This window comes from Rattus norvegicus, chromosome 15 (assembly GCF_021556685.1).
Source record: "Rattus norvegicus strain SHRSP/BbbUtx chromosome 15, alternate assembly SHRSP_T2T, whole genome shotgun sequence".
Taxonomy (NCBI): Eukaryota; Metazoa; Chordata; class Mammalia; order Rodentia; family Muridae; genus Rattus; species Rattus norvegicus.
Window position 1 is genome coordinate 105,284,740 of NC_141548.1, and position 15,911 is coordinate 105,300,650.

At 40.4% G+C, this 15,911-nt stretch overlaps 1 protein-coding gene across 5 annotated transcripts in view; it reads left to right on the plus strand.

Moving 5' to 3' along the window:
* The window catches only part of Pcca (propionyl-CoA carboxylase subunit alpha), a 334,592-nt gene that overhangs the window by 34,408 nt on the left and 284,273 nt on the right, over positions 1-15,911 (plus strand). For 3 of the 5 annotated variants that reach the window (XR_015638170.1, NM_019330.2, XM_087586568.1), the window contains 2 exon segments: positions 9,783-9,896; positions 11,707-11,760. The exons of the other annotated variants lie outside the window; for them this stretch is intronic. Coding sequence is in view for 2 of the 3 variants with exons in the window: in NM_019330.2 (NP_062203.2) it covers positions 9,783-9,896; positions 11,707-11,760 (168 nt within the window). In the remaining variant the exon portion in view is untranslated. 5 annotated transcript variants of the gene reach the window in all.

Here is a 15,911-nt window from a genome sequence, read left to right on the forward strand (position 1 = left end):
TATTTGTATGTTCATGTAACTGGCCATTTAATGGAACATTCCAACTGCTTTTCCTCTTACTCTGTGTGATGGAACTTGAACCCAACGCTGTATCAATGCCTGCCAAATGCTGCATGTCCTGAACTCGCCAGAACTTTTAAATAAACAAAGCCCAACGCAAGACTTACAACATTTTACTCTTTTGGTCTTAAATTTTTACTATAAAGAAGGACACTGTTGTTATTCTTGTTACTGTTCTCTCACTTGGACAGCAAAGTTCACTTAACAGCCCCAGCCAGGTACAGGCTTTAGTCTTCTGTTTACTATACCAACATTTAACAACTTGGCTTTTGCAGCAAAAATTCTTATTAGCAAAAATTAAGAAGGTCTTGGCACATACTCTCCCATTATTACAAAGGGCAGATTTCTACAATCACTTCACAGATCAGAAGTTAGGGCTAGGGCTGCGGCTCACTGGTCAAGTGTTTGCCCTTTGTGACTAACCCACCCCGAGTTTGATCTCCAGCAATATATACACAGTGATTTTGAATGACACTTTCAAAGGAATGAGTGTATTCTAATGTTATCTTACCTTGTGATGTGAAATAAGACCTAATCATGGCCTTATTTTTCTCTAAGCTTGTATTTAAGGAGAACTGGAAGTCCTGCCTATTGGTTAAAAGTAATCAAATATTAGAAGACACAGCTTAGCTTCACTCTGATGTTCTAGAGTTTACAAGGCACTGTGTATATGGCAGTGAGCTGTGCCAGCATTATTGCTTATGTGCTGTATTGATTTCCTTTCTCATTCCTATGGCCAAATTCCTGGCCCAAAGCTACTTATTGTCTCACAGTTCTGACAGATGTAGTTCACACAGAGGGGGTAGCATGGCAATGGGAGTAACTTGTTCTGTGGCACCAACTACGAAGCTGAGGAAGAGGCATGTCAGTTCTCAGATGGCTTCTTCTCTTTTTATTCAGTCCATGGTGTGGTGTCACTCACATTTGGCTCACAGCTGCACCCAAAGGTATGCTTCACTAATGCCTTAAGGCATTTATTGATGCAATGGGGTTAACAACTGAAATTCAATGCCCTGTTATTACTTGATATCTGCAGGGTACTAGAAACGCACAGACTTATGCAATGGGACCACTGGTTTTAGACTGGAACCGTTGCTTCCAGAGCTGCAAGGACTACCGTTTGGTAGACTGCGGTGCTATTTCAGGTTCTTTGTTGCCCTTGAGTAGTGGCCTTCTGTCCTCTCTAGCACATTGCTTTCAATACGAAGTGTGTGAAAAGCCCTTCATCCATCCATCCATCCATCCATCCATCCATCCATCCATCTATCTATCTATCTATCTCTATCTATCTATCTATCTATCTATCTATCTATCTATCTATCTATCTATCTATCTATCTATCATCTAGCTATCTTTCTATCTATTTTGGTTTTCTGAGACAAGGTTTCTCTGTGTAGCCCTATTGTGCTGGAACTCCCTCTGTGGACCAGGCAAGCCTCAAACTCTAACCCAGGGTCATTTGCCTACCACTGCCTTCCTAGTGCTGGGATTAAAGGTGCGTTACCACTGCACCATGAGGGTTTGTTTTGTAAGTCAGTGCAGTTTACAGTGTGAGTGAGGAAACATCAGTGGAAGAAGAGTGACCTGGAACAGCCTGTTCTCTGTTCTCATGGTGCTTGTGTTCTAGTGGTAGAGAAAGGTAGATGTAATTATTGTGCTGGGTTTATGAGAGAAAGCAAATCTCTTCCTTTCTTTTCTGTCTCTCCTGTCTTTTTTGTGCTGAGGACCAGACCTGGGGCCTTGCACACATAAAGCAAGGACTCTACTATCCAGTTACAACATCCTCAGTTGTCCTTCTGACATCTGTGCTTGGATGCCTTGGGACGATTTCAAATTCAGAATCAGAGCTCCCAGGTTTCTGATATTTGTATATCAGAAACTATAATCAACTATAGAGGAGTTGATTATGGTCACTACTCGTGCTTTGGTTTTTCATCGCTTATTAATGACCAAGTCCATATCCTAAGGGTTTTATAATCTGGTCATAGCTCTACACTTACGTTGCTTCCTTTGTGCGGTGTTTAAAAGCCTCAGGAACTAGTAACTCTCTGTTTCACCCTAATGATGTTTGTCAGGGAACAAAAGCCTGGAAGATTCAGGAAGTCCTAAAGATGTGCAGTTCCTGACCTGTGACTATGGCAGCATTTTATTATGTTTATCTTTTGGGGTGTGTTTGTATGCTACATGTGTGTTTGCACATGTATGTTGCATGTGTGGTGGGAGTGTCAAATGATGATTTGGGGGAATCAGTTTTTGTTTGTCACGTGGGTTCTGGGGTTTAAACTCAAGTTGTCAGGCTTGGTGGCTTGGAGTACCTTTATGCTCTGAGCCACCATCACATCATAGCAGCTTATATGGTCAGTGGCATGACAGAAACTGCCTGGGTTAAGAATTCTGTGGCTAGAAGGTTGTGATCGCCTGATGTCATCACAGTGGTGGAGGGAAGCAAGAGATGGGAGCTTTGAGTTACAGGACACAGGGGCTCCGAATGCTTAAAAACAGCTGATGTGTGCTGTCTAGAATGGTGTTAAAAACTGTGGTTTCTAACTATGGGTTAGCAGTGGTGACAACAGCCAATAGAAAACGAATGGGGAATGGATGTTTAGATGTCGGGAAACCTAGCAATGTCTCAATCATGCTAACATAGCAAAGGAAAAGTTTATATGGTGATCTGTAGATGTATATATAGATGTATAGAAACTACAAAAAGTTTGTAGTTTCACTCATGAAAAATTAAAACATTTGAAAGATTTTGTCAGACTGGTAAAGTTAATTTCTTCTGCACTATTTAATTTGTTGCTGATTGTGGGGTGGTTTCTTAGTCTGTCATGTGATCTGGAATTACGGTCTGTGGCTCTTCTTTACTTTCCTCTTTCCTGGATTTTCTCTCATTCTCTCTCTTCACCTGCTTCTTCCCATAAACCCCCGAGACAGTTAACAAAACAATACTCAGTTCTCCTGACTAGTGATTTCCTAGTGGCCCCAGCTGGCATTGTGCGTTCTGGATCCATGTCTGCATCTTAAGATCATGTGTAGACATGTGCAGCAGGCCAATCACAGATGCTGCTTCTGATTTTGACTTCAAAAGCTGTAGGAGCTGAAGCAAAGAACAGGCAGCTCCACCCTAGCCTGCTGTTAGCTGGTGGCCATCTTGTCCCAGACTCATGAGTGACCTGCCCCTTGCATTTGGTGTTTCCTGCTTCCCAAGAAGCTGCACACAGTGGGTCAGCACTGTGTGTCCTTGTGTGGTTTTCTCCTGTGTGTCCTGTGGCTTTCTCATTGTGACTTCATGAGGTGAAGATTGCTGTTCACATCGTCTTGCTCCCTTTGGACGGTCTTCACTGCTGTGCACTTGAAACAGGAGCTTTGAGGTGTGGACTCCTGTGCAGTCCTCTTTCCTGCTGCATTGTGGTGCATTCATTGCCTGTGAAGACCGGAGAATGCCGATCACACCATTGTGTTTTTGCTTAATTTCAAAGATCTATTTGTACAGGCTCTGAATTTGGAAATAAACCTGTAATGCGACCATTTACAAGCTTTCTGAGCATGAGTGAGTATGCCAGTGGCACTCAGCTGTCTAGATGTTAATTGGACTCCCTGGACCTCCAGCCTTTCTGCCTGTCTGTGCCGCTTTTAGGTAGCCATCATGGTGGCTGCCTGGTTGGAGCAGCAAAGTTATCCAGGATGGTCATGTTGGAGTTGCATCTGATGCTTTCTCTGAGTTGGAGCCCATGCTGAGGAAGTCTTCTGGAGGACGTGGGGGCAGGTGTGCGTGTCTGGTAGAGAGCATGCAGGCGGTCTGAAAGCAAGAAACAGTGTTGTGAAGTGGTTTATTCTGTTGACAACTGCATGTTGAGTTGATTCTGTGAGTCAGTCATAGAATAATTCTCAGTCGATGCTGTATTCCCCAAATGGATATTAGATATTGAGTAAAGGAGCCTTTATAATTAAATCTAGGCGAGTGTCTTTCATGAACTGTTCTAATTAAGTGTTGTAGATCCCGAGGCTGTACTGACGCGGCTCAGCTCAGTGCTTTCTGAGCGGGGAGGAGATTTGGTTTCAAAACGGCAGAAACCACCCACTCTGTAAGGTTTCCTGTGTAGATGTCTCCTGACATCTCATAGCTGTCCTAAAATCTTGATTTTACAGTTTTATAAAAGTGTCACATCTTTGTAGAGACCATCATTCAAGTTTGGAGTGTGGATATTTTCCCAGACTAGCTGTATATAATACGAACTTTTTTTTTTGATGCTGGATAGTAGCAGGAACTGAAGATTTGATTAGCCCTGAAATCAGGAGGGAAACAGCCAGCACACTACAGTATAGTTTACAGAGAATTTAAGGTAGGGTGTCTTCTAGGCTAGTTGCTGAGGTTTGGTTTGGAAATGTTCCTCAGATGACATGCTGAGAAGTGCTTAGTCCCTGGCCTGAACTGTTCTAAGGCAGTAGAAGCTTTAGGAGGTGACCAGTGCTTAAGGGGATCATGAGCCCTAGCCCCTCCTTCCTCTCCTTCCTTCCTCTCCTTCCTCTCCTTCCTTCCTCTCCTTCCTCTCCTTCCTTCCTTCGTCTCCTTCCTCTCCTTCCTCTCTCTTTCCTCTGCTCTTTTCTGAACAGGCAGAGGGATCAGTAACCTTCACATATACTCTCCACTGTGTGATTGTAGACCGCTCCTCCCAGTGAGCCTCAGGCAACCTTTCCTCTTAGAAGTGGACTCGTGTCGTTTACAGGAACGGAAAGCTGACAGGCGGACTTAGCATACTTCCTTTTCTGTGTCTGTTTTTGAGACATAGTTGCATTTATCTCAGATTGGCCTTGGAATCACTGCGTGACACAGGAGGACCTTAAACTTCTGATGCTCCTGCCTGCCTCTACCTTTCAAGTACTGTGGTTATACACAATACACATATATACACTGTGCCCAGTTTATGTGGTGCTGGGGCTCTAACCCAGTGTTTGGTTCAGGCACTCTATAAACTGAGCTACATCTTTAGTCCTTTAAATGTGGATGTGTGTGCCATTGTATGGATGGAGGTCAGGATACAGCTTTAGGGGTCAGTCCTCTCTGTTCACCTTGTGGGTCCTGTGGATTGGATATGTCTTAACTTACTGAACTATTTCATTAGCCCTTTAATACACTTTCGGCTAATGGTATAATCTATTTACAGTGGGATCACTGGTATGTAACCCATTATAAATGGAGGAACAGTTGTAGTTTTTCTTCTCAATTAATTCTATTTTCACATATCAAAATTATACATTAAATAATTTCTTTTTTTGATAATTTCATATTGCTATCTGTTTTCATTACATATGAAAAATTGTGGCTTATGATTAAGGGACCCTCTTCATTTTTTGTGTGTGCACATCAGGGGAAGATTCTTATTTGGCATGTAAATTTCATAACATTAAATATTTTCTCATGAGAATTGGCATTTGAAATGATCTTTTCAGAATATCTGGTCCTTTTGGTGAGTGTCATGGAAACAACACAAAGGAAATTGAATGTAGTTTTTATTTGTTATTTATTTATTTATTGTTTACTTATTTAATTTATTTGAGATAGGGTTTCTCTATGTAGCTCTGGCTAGCCTGAAACTAACTGTGTAGACCAGGCTGGCCTTGAATTGATGGAGATCTGCCTACCTTTGCCTCCTGAGTGTTACATTTTGGCAAAGAATCTGGCTATATTCTGTTCATGTCCTGAAAATTTGAGTTGAATTCAGAAGTATGAGTGAGTTCATTAACAAGTAATAAACTTCCAGATGTGGTGGCGTAATCCCAGCACTTGGGAGACAGAGGCAGGTGATCCTCTGTGAGTTTGAGGCCATTCTGTTCTACAAAGTGAGTTCCAGGGCTGTTACACAGAGAGACCCTGCCTTAAAACACACACACGCACACACACACACACACACGCACACGCACACACACACACGCACAGACATGCACAGACACACACACAGACACACGCACAGACACACACACAGATAAACTAAGGGGTAGAAAGATGGCCCAGGGTGTGTGATGCCCTCTTGTGGCTGAGTGCAGCAAGTACACTGGTAGTGCACAAATACCAGCTAAGTCCTAAGCTGTTTGTCAGGGTAGATGGCCGAACCAGGCTGTGGCATGGTTACTGCTCCACACTGTGCTAGTCAGCTCACCATCACTGTGACATGATATCTGAATTTAATCTCCAGGATCATAAAATACCAGGCGCCGAGGCACAGAACTGTAATCCTAGAACTCAGAAACCAGAGCCAGGAGGATCAGAAATCCAGGGTCATTTTTACCAGCATTATGGATTTGAGGCCAGCCTCGGATACATGAGACGTTGTCTCAGAAACAGAGAATGAACAAACAAACAAAAACCCCACTAATAAAAAATTTTCTCCATTAGATTGAAGTTGAGGTGCTCAATTATATTTGCTGTGGGAATGTTCCTCTTAATAGAATGTAAGTCAGCATAAGCTCTAGTTTGCAATATTTATATTTATATGTTCAGGCGTTTTCCTACCGAAGCACTTGTCTTTATCCACACAGTTAAGTAATTAGATTTTTGCATGGGTGGTGCTGGCTCTTGAACCCAAGGCCTCGTGAACTCTCGACAAGCATAATTTTATTTTCAAAAAGACAATGGGAAGACGACTCTAAAAAAAATAACACCCTGAAGTTCCTTATTTAGGAAAAATAGGCTGATCCAAGCAACTCTTCTACAAAGAATTAAAAACAATAAAATAAAAATATAAAACTGTTTGTGCATGAAAGAAACTAGCAGTCTCTTTTGAAAAACACTTGATTTTTTGGGTATGGAGCAGTCTTACTATAAACACGTTGCTTTTTTTAAATTAATCATTGGATTAATTTGCCTCAGTTTAAAGTCTGTGATTGCTATATTTTTCTTTTTTTAAATTAAATTACTTAAAATCTGTTTTTTTTTTAAGATGCTGAAATACTTCAAGCCTAAAGACTTTGGTAAGCAAAGTCTCTTCAGAACTGTACAGGTGCTTCTCCAAAGTTAAAAAATAAAAGTAAACCAAAGAAAGTGCCTCCCACACAGCAATAACAACAACGTTCACCTGGTAGCTCAAAAGGGGTTCAAGAGCTTTTGGAATAAGGTCTTACTGGGAAATTCACTGTGTAGACATGTTGGCCTCAAACTTGCAGACATCTGCCTTTCTCTGCCTCTTAGTATTGTGATTAAAGGCATGTGCTATCATGCCTGGCCCCAGTTTCAGAAGTTTTAAAAGCTAGCCTTTCTGCTTCACTCTGTTACTTTCTCTGTGGCAAATAAGGTAAGGGGATTCTAGTTGGTCTCCACCTCTGCCCCGAGGCACATACTCCATCAGCTCCGGCCCTAAGCTTAGCTAGACTGTGAGTTTGTTGGGATCGATCTGTCTGTCTGTCTATCTATCTATCTATCTATCTATCTATCTATCTATCTATCTATCTATCTATCTATCTATCTCCCCATCCTCTGTAGTGAAGGAGACAGAGAAGTAGCTTATTTCTGAGACAGAGAAGTAATTTATTTCTGAAGACAGAAAAGCAATCCTTTTAGAAGGTGTGTGCAGCCCTTCTCTGTCAAGTCCACTGCAGTTTCGACCTTGTTGGGATGCATAAGGCATCAGAGTATTTATTAGAGCAATGTGAGTCAGCAGCAGCATTGTGTTGGACTCTGAGCTTGTCCTTGACACGTTACCTGGGGTTGTGAGGTGCGGAGAAGCGTGTCTACTGTGGCAACTAAAGAACCACAGGAAAGTTAGGTGCGCAGCACATGGAAGCTTTGAAGACAGGACTAGAGTCTGGAGTTCCAGTGCCACCAGAGTCTTCCTTTCCCCTTTTCTGTGTGTGTTCATTGAAGAGATTTTGGGCATTAGTGTATCTTTTAATTTTTCCCACCACACATGTGGCATTGCCAGATCCATTATTTGAGGTGTCCTTTGGGTGTAGCTCAACTTTATCGTCAAAGACAATGACTTACTATTGTGGTGGTTTTCTTTTTTCCTTTAAAGACAATAGTTTTACCATTTAATAATACAAGTTATTAAATAAATAATCATCCTGAATATTTTAGCACATAGCATTGTTAGGAAAATTTAAAAAGAATTTAAAGCATAGTCTTTCTCTTGTATATCATCAGGACTGGTGAAGGAAATACACACATCATAATAACATAGATGGTAAAGACGTTCAAATGAAATTCTTAGGTGGAGTGTGATTCAGTGCCAACATTGTGGAAGTTCAGATTAAAGGAAGGTCATCTAAATGTGACGTGCCCAGGAAAAGTTCAGCACATCCTGTCAGAAATAAATTATATAAAGTAAGTGTGCATTTAACTCTCACAGCTATGCTTACCTGGAGCATGCATTTCAACAGGTTCATTAAGTTTTCATGTTTTCAAAACCCACAGCTTTAATTACAACGACAAATTGATAATACCAGAGTCTGAGGTGTCTTAAAACAACAGAGAAACGTGGAGCTGGGAATAAGCCAGGCAGAGCTAAGCAAAGGGAGAGAGCCTGCTTAGAAAGACAGTGTGTTTAAAAGCCTTAATCGAGGCTTGGAGCTTGCCTCATTAAAGGAGTGTATTTGAATATCTCATATTAAAATATTGGTCTGTAACTTCCTTGAGTTGGTTATTATTTACCTTTTAATATGCAATGGCTTTATTACTTAATTGGAAATTTTTCTTTGAATTAATAAAAGTAATTCAGATTTTTTCTAAAAGTCTACTTTGTTAATCTCTAGATATTATTTCAAAAAGTGGTTTTTAAAAATTAGTTCAAAACTAAAGGTTATAACTTAGAAACATTGAAATTTTTCTACTATAGATTTTCTCAGTAGGGAAGTGGATCATACTTCGTCAGGTGTATGTTTATGCCCACTTTTATGTATCTGCCTTTCAAAATAATTAATCTGACTGTGAGTTTCTTAAGCTATAAAATCATTAGGAGATACCACTTCAAAAGCCTACTATGACTATTTTCAAAAGGGTAGATTCCTTTTGAAATTCAACAGTTTATTCTTTTCACTATTGAATGCCCACCTAACTTCCTTTTACGCAAAAACACATAGAACAAAACACAGTTATGTAAGTTGTCTTAAAAATAGACAGCGCATGCCTGAATTTGATGCATTTAAATAGGTTGAGCATTTACTATACACATCTTCTTCCCTTTTTTCAAAGACGAAGTGTAAAATGGACAAGGCTCTAATGTGAGAGTATTTAAGTGTTTCTCAGAATTTTCTGGTTCATGTGTTATGATATTGAACTCTTTAGTCCTGGGCTTTAATTTGAGCCTGGTGCCGACCTGATGCTGTGCAGGGACTCATTGCATCCATCCATTCAGTCCCTCTAATTATCCCCACTTCCTGGGGAGCTTGCTCAGAACTGGGCATGAATGCGCCTGTTATTAAAACATTGGGCCAGTCTGGTCCCATGTAGTGAGGTACTTTTCGGTATCATATCTATGCATGGATGAACTGGAGAGGGGGTACAGGTGTGTTATAGAAATTGTTTGGTTAGGCATGTGTAATAAATGAAGTCATGAGTGATGCAGACCCCGGACCTTTTTTGTTGCATTGTTGTTTTTAGTGAATATTTGAAAAGAAATTTGATTCTGTGGGTAACTGTGAGACAACCCGACTTGCAGTTTTGCATCTGTTGATGGGTGATTATAATTCTTTTTACAGAGCATCTGTAATACAGAGATTTTTCTCTTTAGGTTCATGTGAAAATGGCGGATGAGGCTGTCTGTGTTGGCCCAGCTCCCACCAGTAAAAGCTACCTCAACATGGATGCCATCATGGAGGCCATTAAGAAAACCGGGGCCCAAGCTGTGAGTCGGAATGAGCCTGTCTACTGCGGCTGCTTCATGTGCAGTGAGCAGGAGCTAGAGTTTGTATTAGAAAAAAATAAGGAAGAATGATTGAAAATGCTGTTGCAGTCAGTTTGTGTGTGTCACATGAGTTAAATGTGGTCGGATTTGCTGCTGGAAATCAAAGGCTTTGCAGCATCTGGCAGTGTTGGTGGCTGATGCTGCAGGTGTCTGCTGGGTTCAGCTCTCACACCAGGGAGCAGCCTGGGTTCAGTTCCACACTTGCCAGGAAGAAAGAAATCCCAATTAGTTTTGAGTATTAACCCTTTCAGTAGAATAAGAGCATTAAAGACAAAAAGCAAAGCCCCCAAACTTCTGTATCATAATCAGGTTCTGAAAAGACTGTTTAAATTCCAATTTAGTCATTTAGAAATTGTGCACACTTAGTTTCACTGCTAGAAATAAAATGTGTATTTGCTAATTATCTCAGTCTGTTAGTGTCAGCAAAATGCTAACAACTTAGATTGATAAATCCTTTCCCCACCCCCAGTTTGGGTTGGATGGTGTCGAATCCAAGGAAGAATTAGTTTCTGACATCAGGTATAGTAATTTTCGCTTGTTGCTTTTAATCAGAGAACTAACTTTCCACTTAATGTTAAAGGCAGTGCTATCTGGCCCTAGCCAGGAATGCCTTAGCGCTCTGCTCATTTCTTTAGAAAGATGTGTTTAAATAAAACTTCTGTTCTATGATTCCATACTGTGGATCCTTATAGCACATTAGCACTTAACAGAAGTAAAACTTGTACTGTTTTAACCCTCGCTTGTCAGAAGTCTCCAGTGGAATTTTCTATTTAGATGCAATGGTGCAGTGAGTCTTTTCCTATTGTACAGTGGTTAACTTATTCTGTTCCATGTCCATGACACTTGGCTCGGGTTCAAACATCAGATTTGTAGCTGTTTCGGGTTCCAACTCTGGCTCCTTCAGGAACCTGGCTCTCCTTTTAGCAGAAGTATTTTACCTTAGATTGCTCCAACACTGACTGATGTTGGTGTGGCTTATGGTCAGCCGTGTGGTAAAGTGAAATGCCTTGATTAGGACTGTACACTAGTTTATGGGGAAGATAACACCAACTAATTGTGGATGGCCAAATGTGGAGGGAGGAGAGAAAGGAGAGTTACCAGAAGGAAAAAAAATAGATGATACAAAGAACAAGTTAAACCAAATGTTCATCTGGGAGCAGTTTGACAGGCTCTGGGGAGCTTTTGAACACCTTTTGATATTAGAAATAATGTATACTGTGGGACTTAGAGCTTGGGCTGGCTTGTTTGTTTGTTTGTTTGCTTGCTTGCTTGCTTGATTTATTTATTTAGGCAGAGTCTCTCTACATAACCCTGGTTGGCCTGGAAATCACTATGCAGACCAGGCTGGCCTCCAAGTCACAGCAGTCTGCTGGGGGCCTGTTTGTGGAGTGCTAGGATTAAAGGCAAGCACCACCACACCCTGGCAGCCTGGCTTGAGTGCAGCTGCTCCTGAGGTTTTCATCTGTTTTGCCAAGGGTTGTATATGGCAGCTCTTTGGCCCACTAGCCCTTGGGAAGTTCTTTAAATTTGTCGACCAGCCTCAGGAAATAAGTCAGGTGAGTTTCTGTTGACAGAGTCACGTAGATGCCATTGTGACCTGCTGACAGAGCAAAGGAAGAATTTGACTCTCTCGCAGAAAAGTGAAATGAGCTAGTCAGAGAGGAAGTCACCTTCAACAGTGGATACCCTGTGGCTTAGACAGACTTAGAATGTAACAAAGCTAAGAGAACCTTTTGTTTTCATTCCAAAGGTACACCCAGGTTATGGATTCCTGTCAGAAAACAAAGAGTTTGCAAAGTGTTTGGTAAGTCTGTAATAAGCCAGAAATGATTGTCTTATTCCAGAAAGCAGCATCCAGACATGAGTTGTTCACCGTAGACTCCTGAATTATAGAATTCTAATTGATTTACTGACTTTTTGGTGATTGTTAAAAGTGAATGTTTTCATTCTGTAATCCAGGTCTTGATGAATGATTATCAGACTAGAGAAGAATTAAAGTTACCATTTGGATCCATTTGATTTGATCCATTATTTGATCTGACTTTAAAGTGTAAATGTGGGGCTGGAGAGAAGGCTTGGTGGTTGAGTATACACTGCTGGTGCAGAAGACCCAGATATGGTAACTAGCAGCACTCTAAGTCTACAGACACAGCTCCCACTTCTAGCTTCTGTGGGCATTTGCACTCAGGTACACATACTCCACACAGACACATGCATACATGTAATTAAAAAATAAAAATAAATATTTATGTAAATAAGCCAGGTTGTTTGTTGACTTGCTATAGGTACTCAGTTTTTACTGTGAGCATAGGAAATGAGGCCAGAAGTAAGATTTAATTTTTTCCCCATTTTTATTCTAAACAGTGACACGATCAGATCTTTTTGGTTTTATTTTGGGAAAAGTACTTTTAAATGATTTAAATGTTGCACTCATGGCATCATCCTAGCTAGGTGGATTAACCTATATTTGTATCAAACTAATTATATATAATTATTTTATATATTATATATTTACACATACTATATATAAATTATAATATAAATAATTATATATATATGATTTTTACATATAATTATGTTCAAGATGACACTGAAACCTAAGTTTTAGGAACTAAATATGATTTTGATTAATGTTAGAATTTTCGAAGTTATTGGATCAATTATGTCAGATATTAAATTATCTTTTTTTCCTTTCTTTCTTCCTTCCTTCCTTCCTTCCTTCCTTCCTTTCTTTTTTTAAAGATAGTGTTTCTCTGTGTAGTACTGGCTGTCTTGGCACTCATTCTTCAGTCCAGACTGGCCTTGAACTCACAGAGATCTGCCTGCCTCTACCTCCTAAGTGATTGGATTGAAGGTGTGTGCTACCTCTGGCTTAGATTATCTTACTTATTCTAATATATTAGATTTTTTTTGTCCACACTTTGTAACTTGTACTTTGTTCTACGGAGCATTGTTTATATTTATCACTTTCTAGATGAAACTCAAAGCTCTCTAAATTTAAATTGGAGCAGTTCTATAGATTGCAGAATTAGAGTCTAGAATTGTCTATTGTAACTTGCTTCCTTTCTGGATTAAAAACAAAGCCACAGGGTAACATCTGTCAAGAAAAGTCAGGTGGAAGTATATAAAGGTTTAGATTATAAGGTATGATGTTGTGTACCCGAGTTGTCCTTGTGTATACCCCTTCTCTCTCTCTCTCTCTCTCTCTCTCTCTGGAATTTTCATGAAAATTTTGCAATAAAACATGATTTGCAAACTGGAGAAATGGGTTAATGGTTTAGAGCTCTTGTTGATCTTGCATTTTCATAGAGTGTAGTCTTTTATGTTTACATTTGTGTAAAGTGTTAGAAAGCTGATGTCTGTGGAACAAATATATCCTGCTTTTTTTTTTTTTTTTCCTGGTGCTGGGGACCGAACCCAGGGCCTTGCGCTTGCTCTACCACTGAGCTAAATCCCCAACCCCATATCCTGCTTTTTATCGATAAAGTTTTATTAAAACCTACCCATGCCCACTCATTTATGTATTTGTCTATGGCTGCTTTTGTCGTGGAACAACAGAGACGAGTGGTCTGCCAAGCCCTAGAATACATGCCATACCCTTTTTAGAAGTTGGTAACTCCAGGTAGAGATGAGTGTGTGACACTCAGGAAAGTTAAATGATATGGCCAGTGTGGTCATTCCAGATACTTGCTTGGCATTTCTGCCCAAGGCATTGGAGGATATGAAAATGAGTCAGGGGTAAGCCCCACTCTTCAAGGCTTCACAGCATAGGTACGTGATTTTAATTCAGAAAAGAAATCACTGTGAGGGATCAAAGTTTTCTCTGGATCAAGATAAAACTATCCCTTCCACTTGGCTGTTCGTATTGGAGAGGAGAGTGAAGAAGGACCCACCTTTCTTTCCTGTCTCCCTGAGCTGTTTTGATAATCTTATCTTCTTCATTTCCTTTTACCAACAATGCTGCTCCTCTACTGACCCTGACCTCGCAGTGCTGCCAGGTAGGCCGCCTCTCTTCTGTCACACGCTTCCCACACTTTCCTCACTGCACTGAGCCTCTCCCTGCCTTTTCCAGCTTAAAAACACTGCTCATGGCTAACTTTCCTGAAGATTATTTTTTGTCTTTTTAATGAGGTAGATATTATCCTTCAGATTTCTAGAATACTACAGAAGTTAAAAAAAAAAATCTTTCCTTGGCATACTATTGTTACGTTAAAATTGTTGCTGTTTTAACCTTTCATTGATGAACTGAAGAGCCTTTGTTTTTATCAGTCTCTGCTTTCTCTTTATCTGTCCTAGTGATTTCAACATAGTAATTTCAATGAATGTTAAAAATTATTGGAGACTTAAGGTTACGAGTTAAAAGGCCTTCAGCCTACAAAAGAACTTTCCTCCCATCACAAAAAGACGGGTTTGGATTCAAAAGACTGTTGTTTTTCTTTGCTTTGAAAATTCGTAGCTCATAACGAAGAGGCCCTCTTCCCTTTTTTATATGCAAAAGGGCAAAATTCTTTTTTTTTTTTTTTTAAGATTTATTTATCTTTTTTTTTTTTCCGGAGCTGGGGACTGAACCCAGGGCCTTGCGCTTCCTAGGCAAGCGCTCTACCACTGAGCTAAGTTCCCAACCCCCAAAAGGGCAAAATTCTTATTTGGCATATAACTTCCTGAATATCAAGTATGTTCCACAGAGTGTACCATTGCAGACGCTCTTTTGAGGATATCTGGTCCCATTGGTGAGTGCCATGGAAACAATGCAGAGGGACCAGGTCACCGCAAGCTGTGGGAGCATTGTTGGCATGATGATTTTTCCCCTCCACCTGGGTATATTCTTAGAAATTGGCTGACTTCCAGTGCCATTGTGGTGGGTTGCAGTTCTGCTTGCTAAACATTTGGGACTGGGAGGAGGAGGCGTGGTCTCTGTTAGAATCTGAGTGCTAGTAGGTGTGATTGTGCCACTGTGCATTCTTGGTACACTTCCGTCTCACCAAGTAGTGGTGTTTCGTTGTGGTTTTATTTGAACTTGTCTGATGATGTTGGCTGGGTTTGTATGTTATTAAGTGGTATCGTTGTTTGCATGATGGCTACTCTTTTGTCTGATATTGATTGTTGCTAATGCTCTCTTGCTCTGGGTTTCCTCTTTGCTTCTTCAACACTATAGAGGTTCATCACCTTAGGATGGGTTGTACCCCTAGACATAACTCACTGTAAGCTGAAGACACCACAAGATGCTGGGTCTTGGCCTTCCTAATGCTGGAACCTTTTAATACAGTTCCTCGTGTTTGATGATCCCTACCCATACAATTATTTCATTGCTACTTCATAACTGTAATTTTGCTAGTGTTATGAATCATAAGTATCTGATATGCAGCACCCACAGTGGTCATGGCCCACAAATTGAGAATGACTGCCATACAAGAAAAATGAACTGATTTCCATCTAACCTACCAAACATTATGGTTCAGCCATATGCGACACTGTAGACTTCCAGTGTTTCTCCTTGTGGCCCTGGAGGCCAGTGTCATAGCAGGATTGTCTCACGGGTTGCTAAAGATCAGAAATCCACGTTTTCAGCTCTTACTAAACACGGGCTGCAAATAGGTGGTGGGCCGGTTGTATTCATGGCCTGAGGTGAAGTGTCTCTGAAAAGACCGCTTCTCATCATGTGCACTACAAAGCCTCTCATTTCGTAAGTCACAGTGAGCTCAGGGGGTTGTTACTGAAGGAAGAGGTGAGTACTGTATGTGGATATTTATGTTAAATCTTAAAATATAACAACATGGTTTCTGATTCTAAAGTCTATGAGATAATCTGGAAACAAATGGTACAGTCCATATAGATCATGGGGCATGTTTCAACTATAAAGACAATTCATTTAAATTGTCCTTAATTTGTTTAAAACTCTTGTCTTTGGCTAGAAGAGTCAAATATATCTCCCAATCTTTTTTTCTTTTTCTTTTA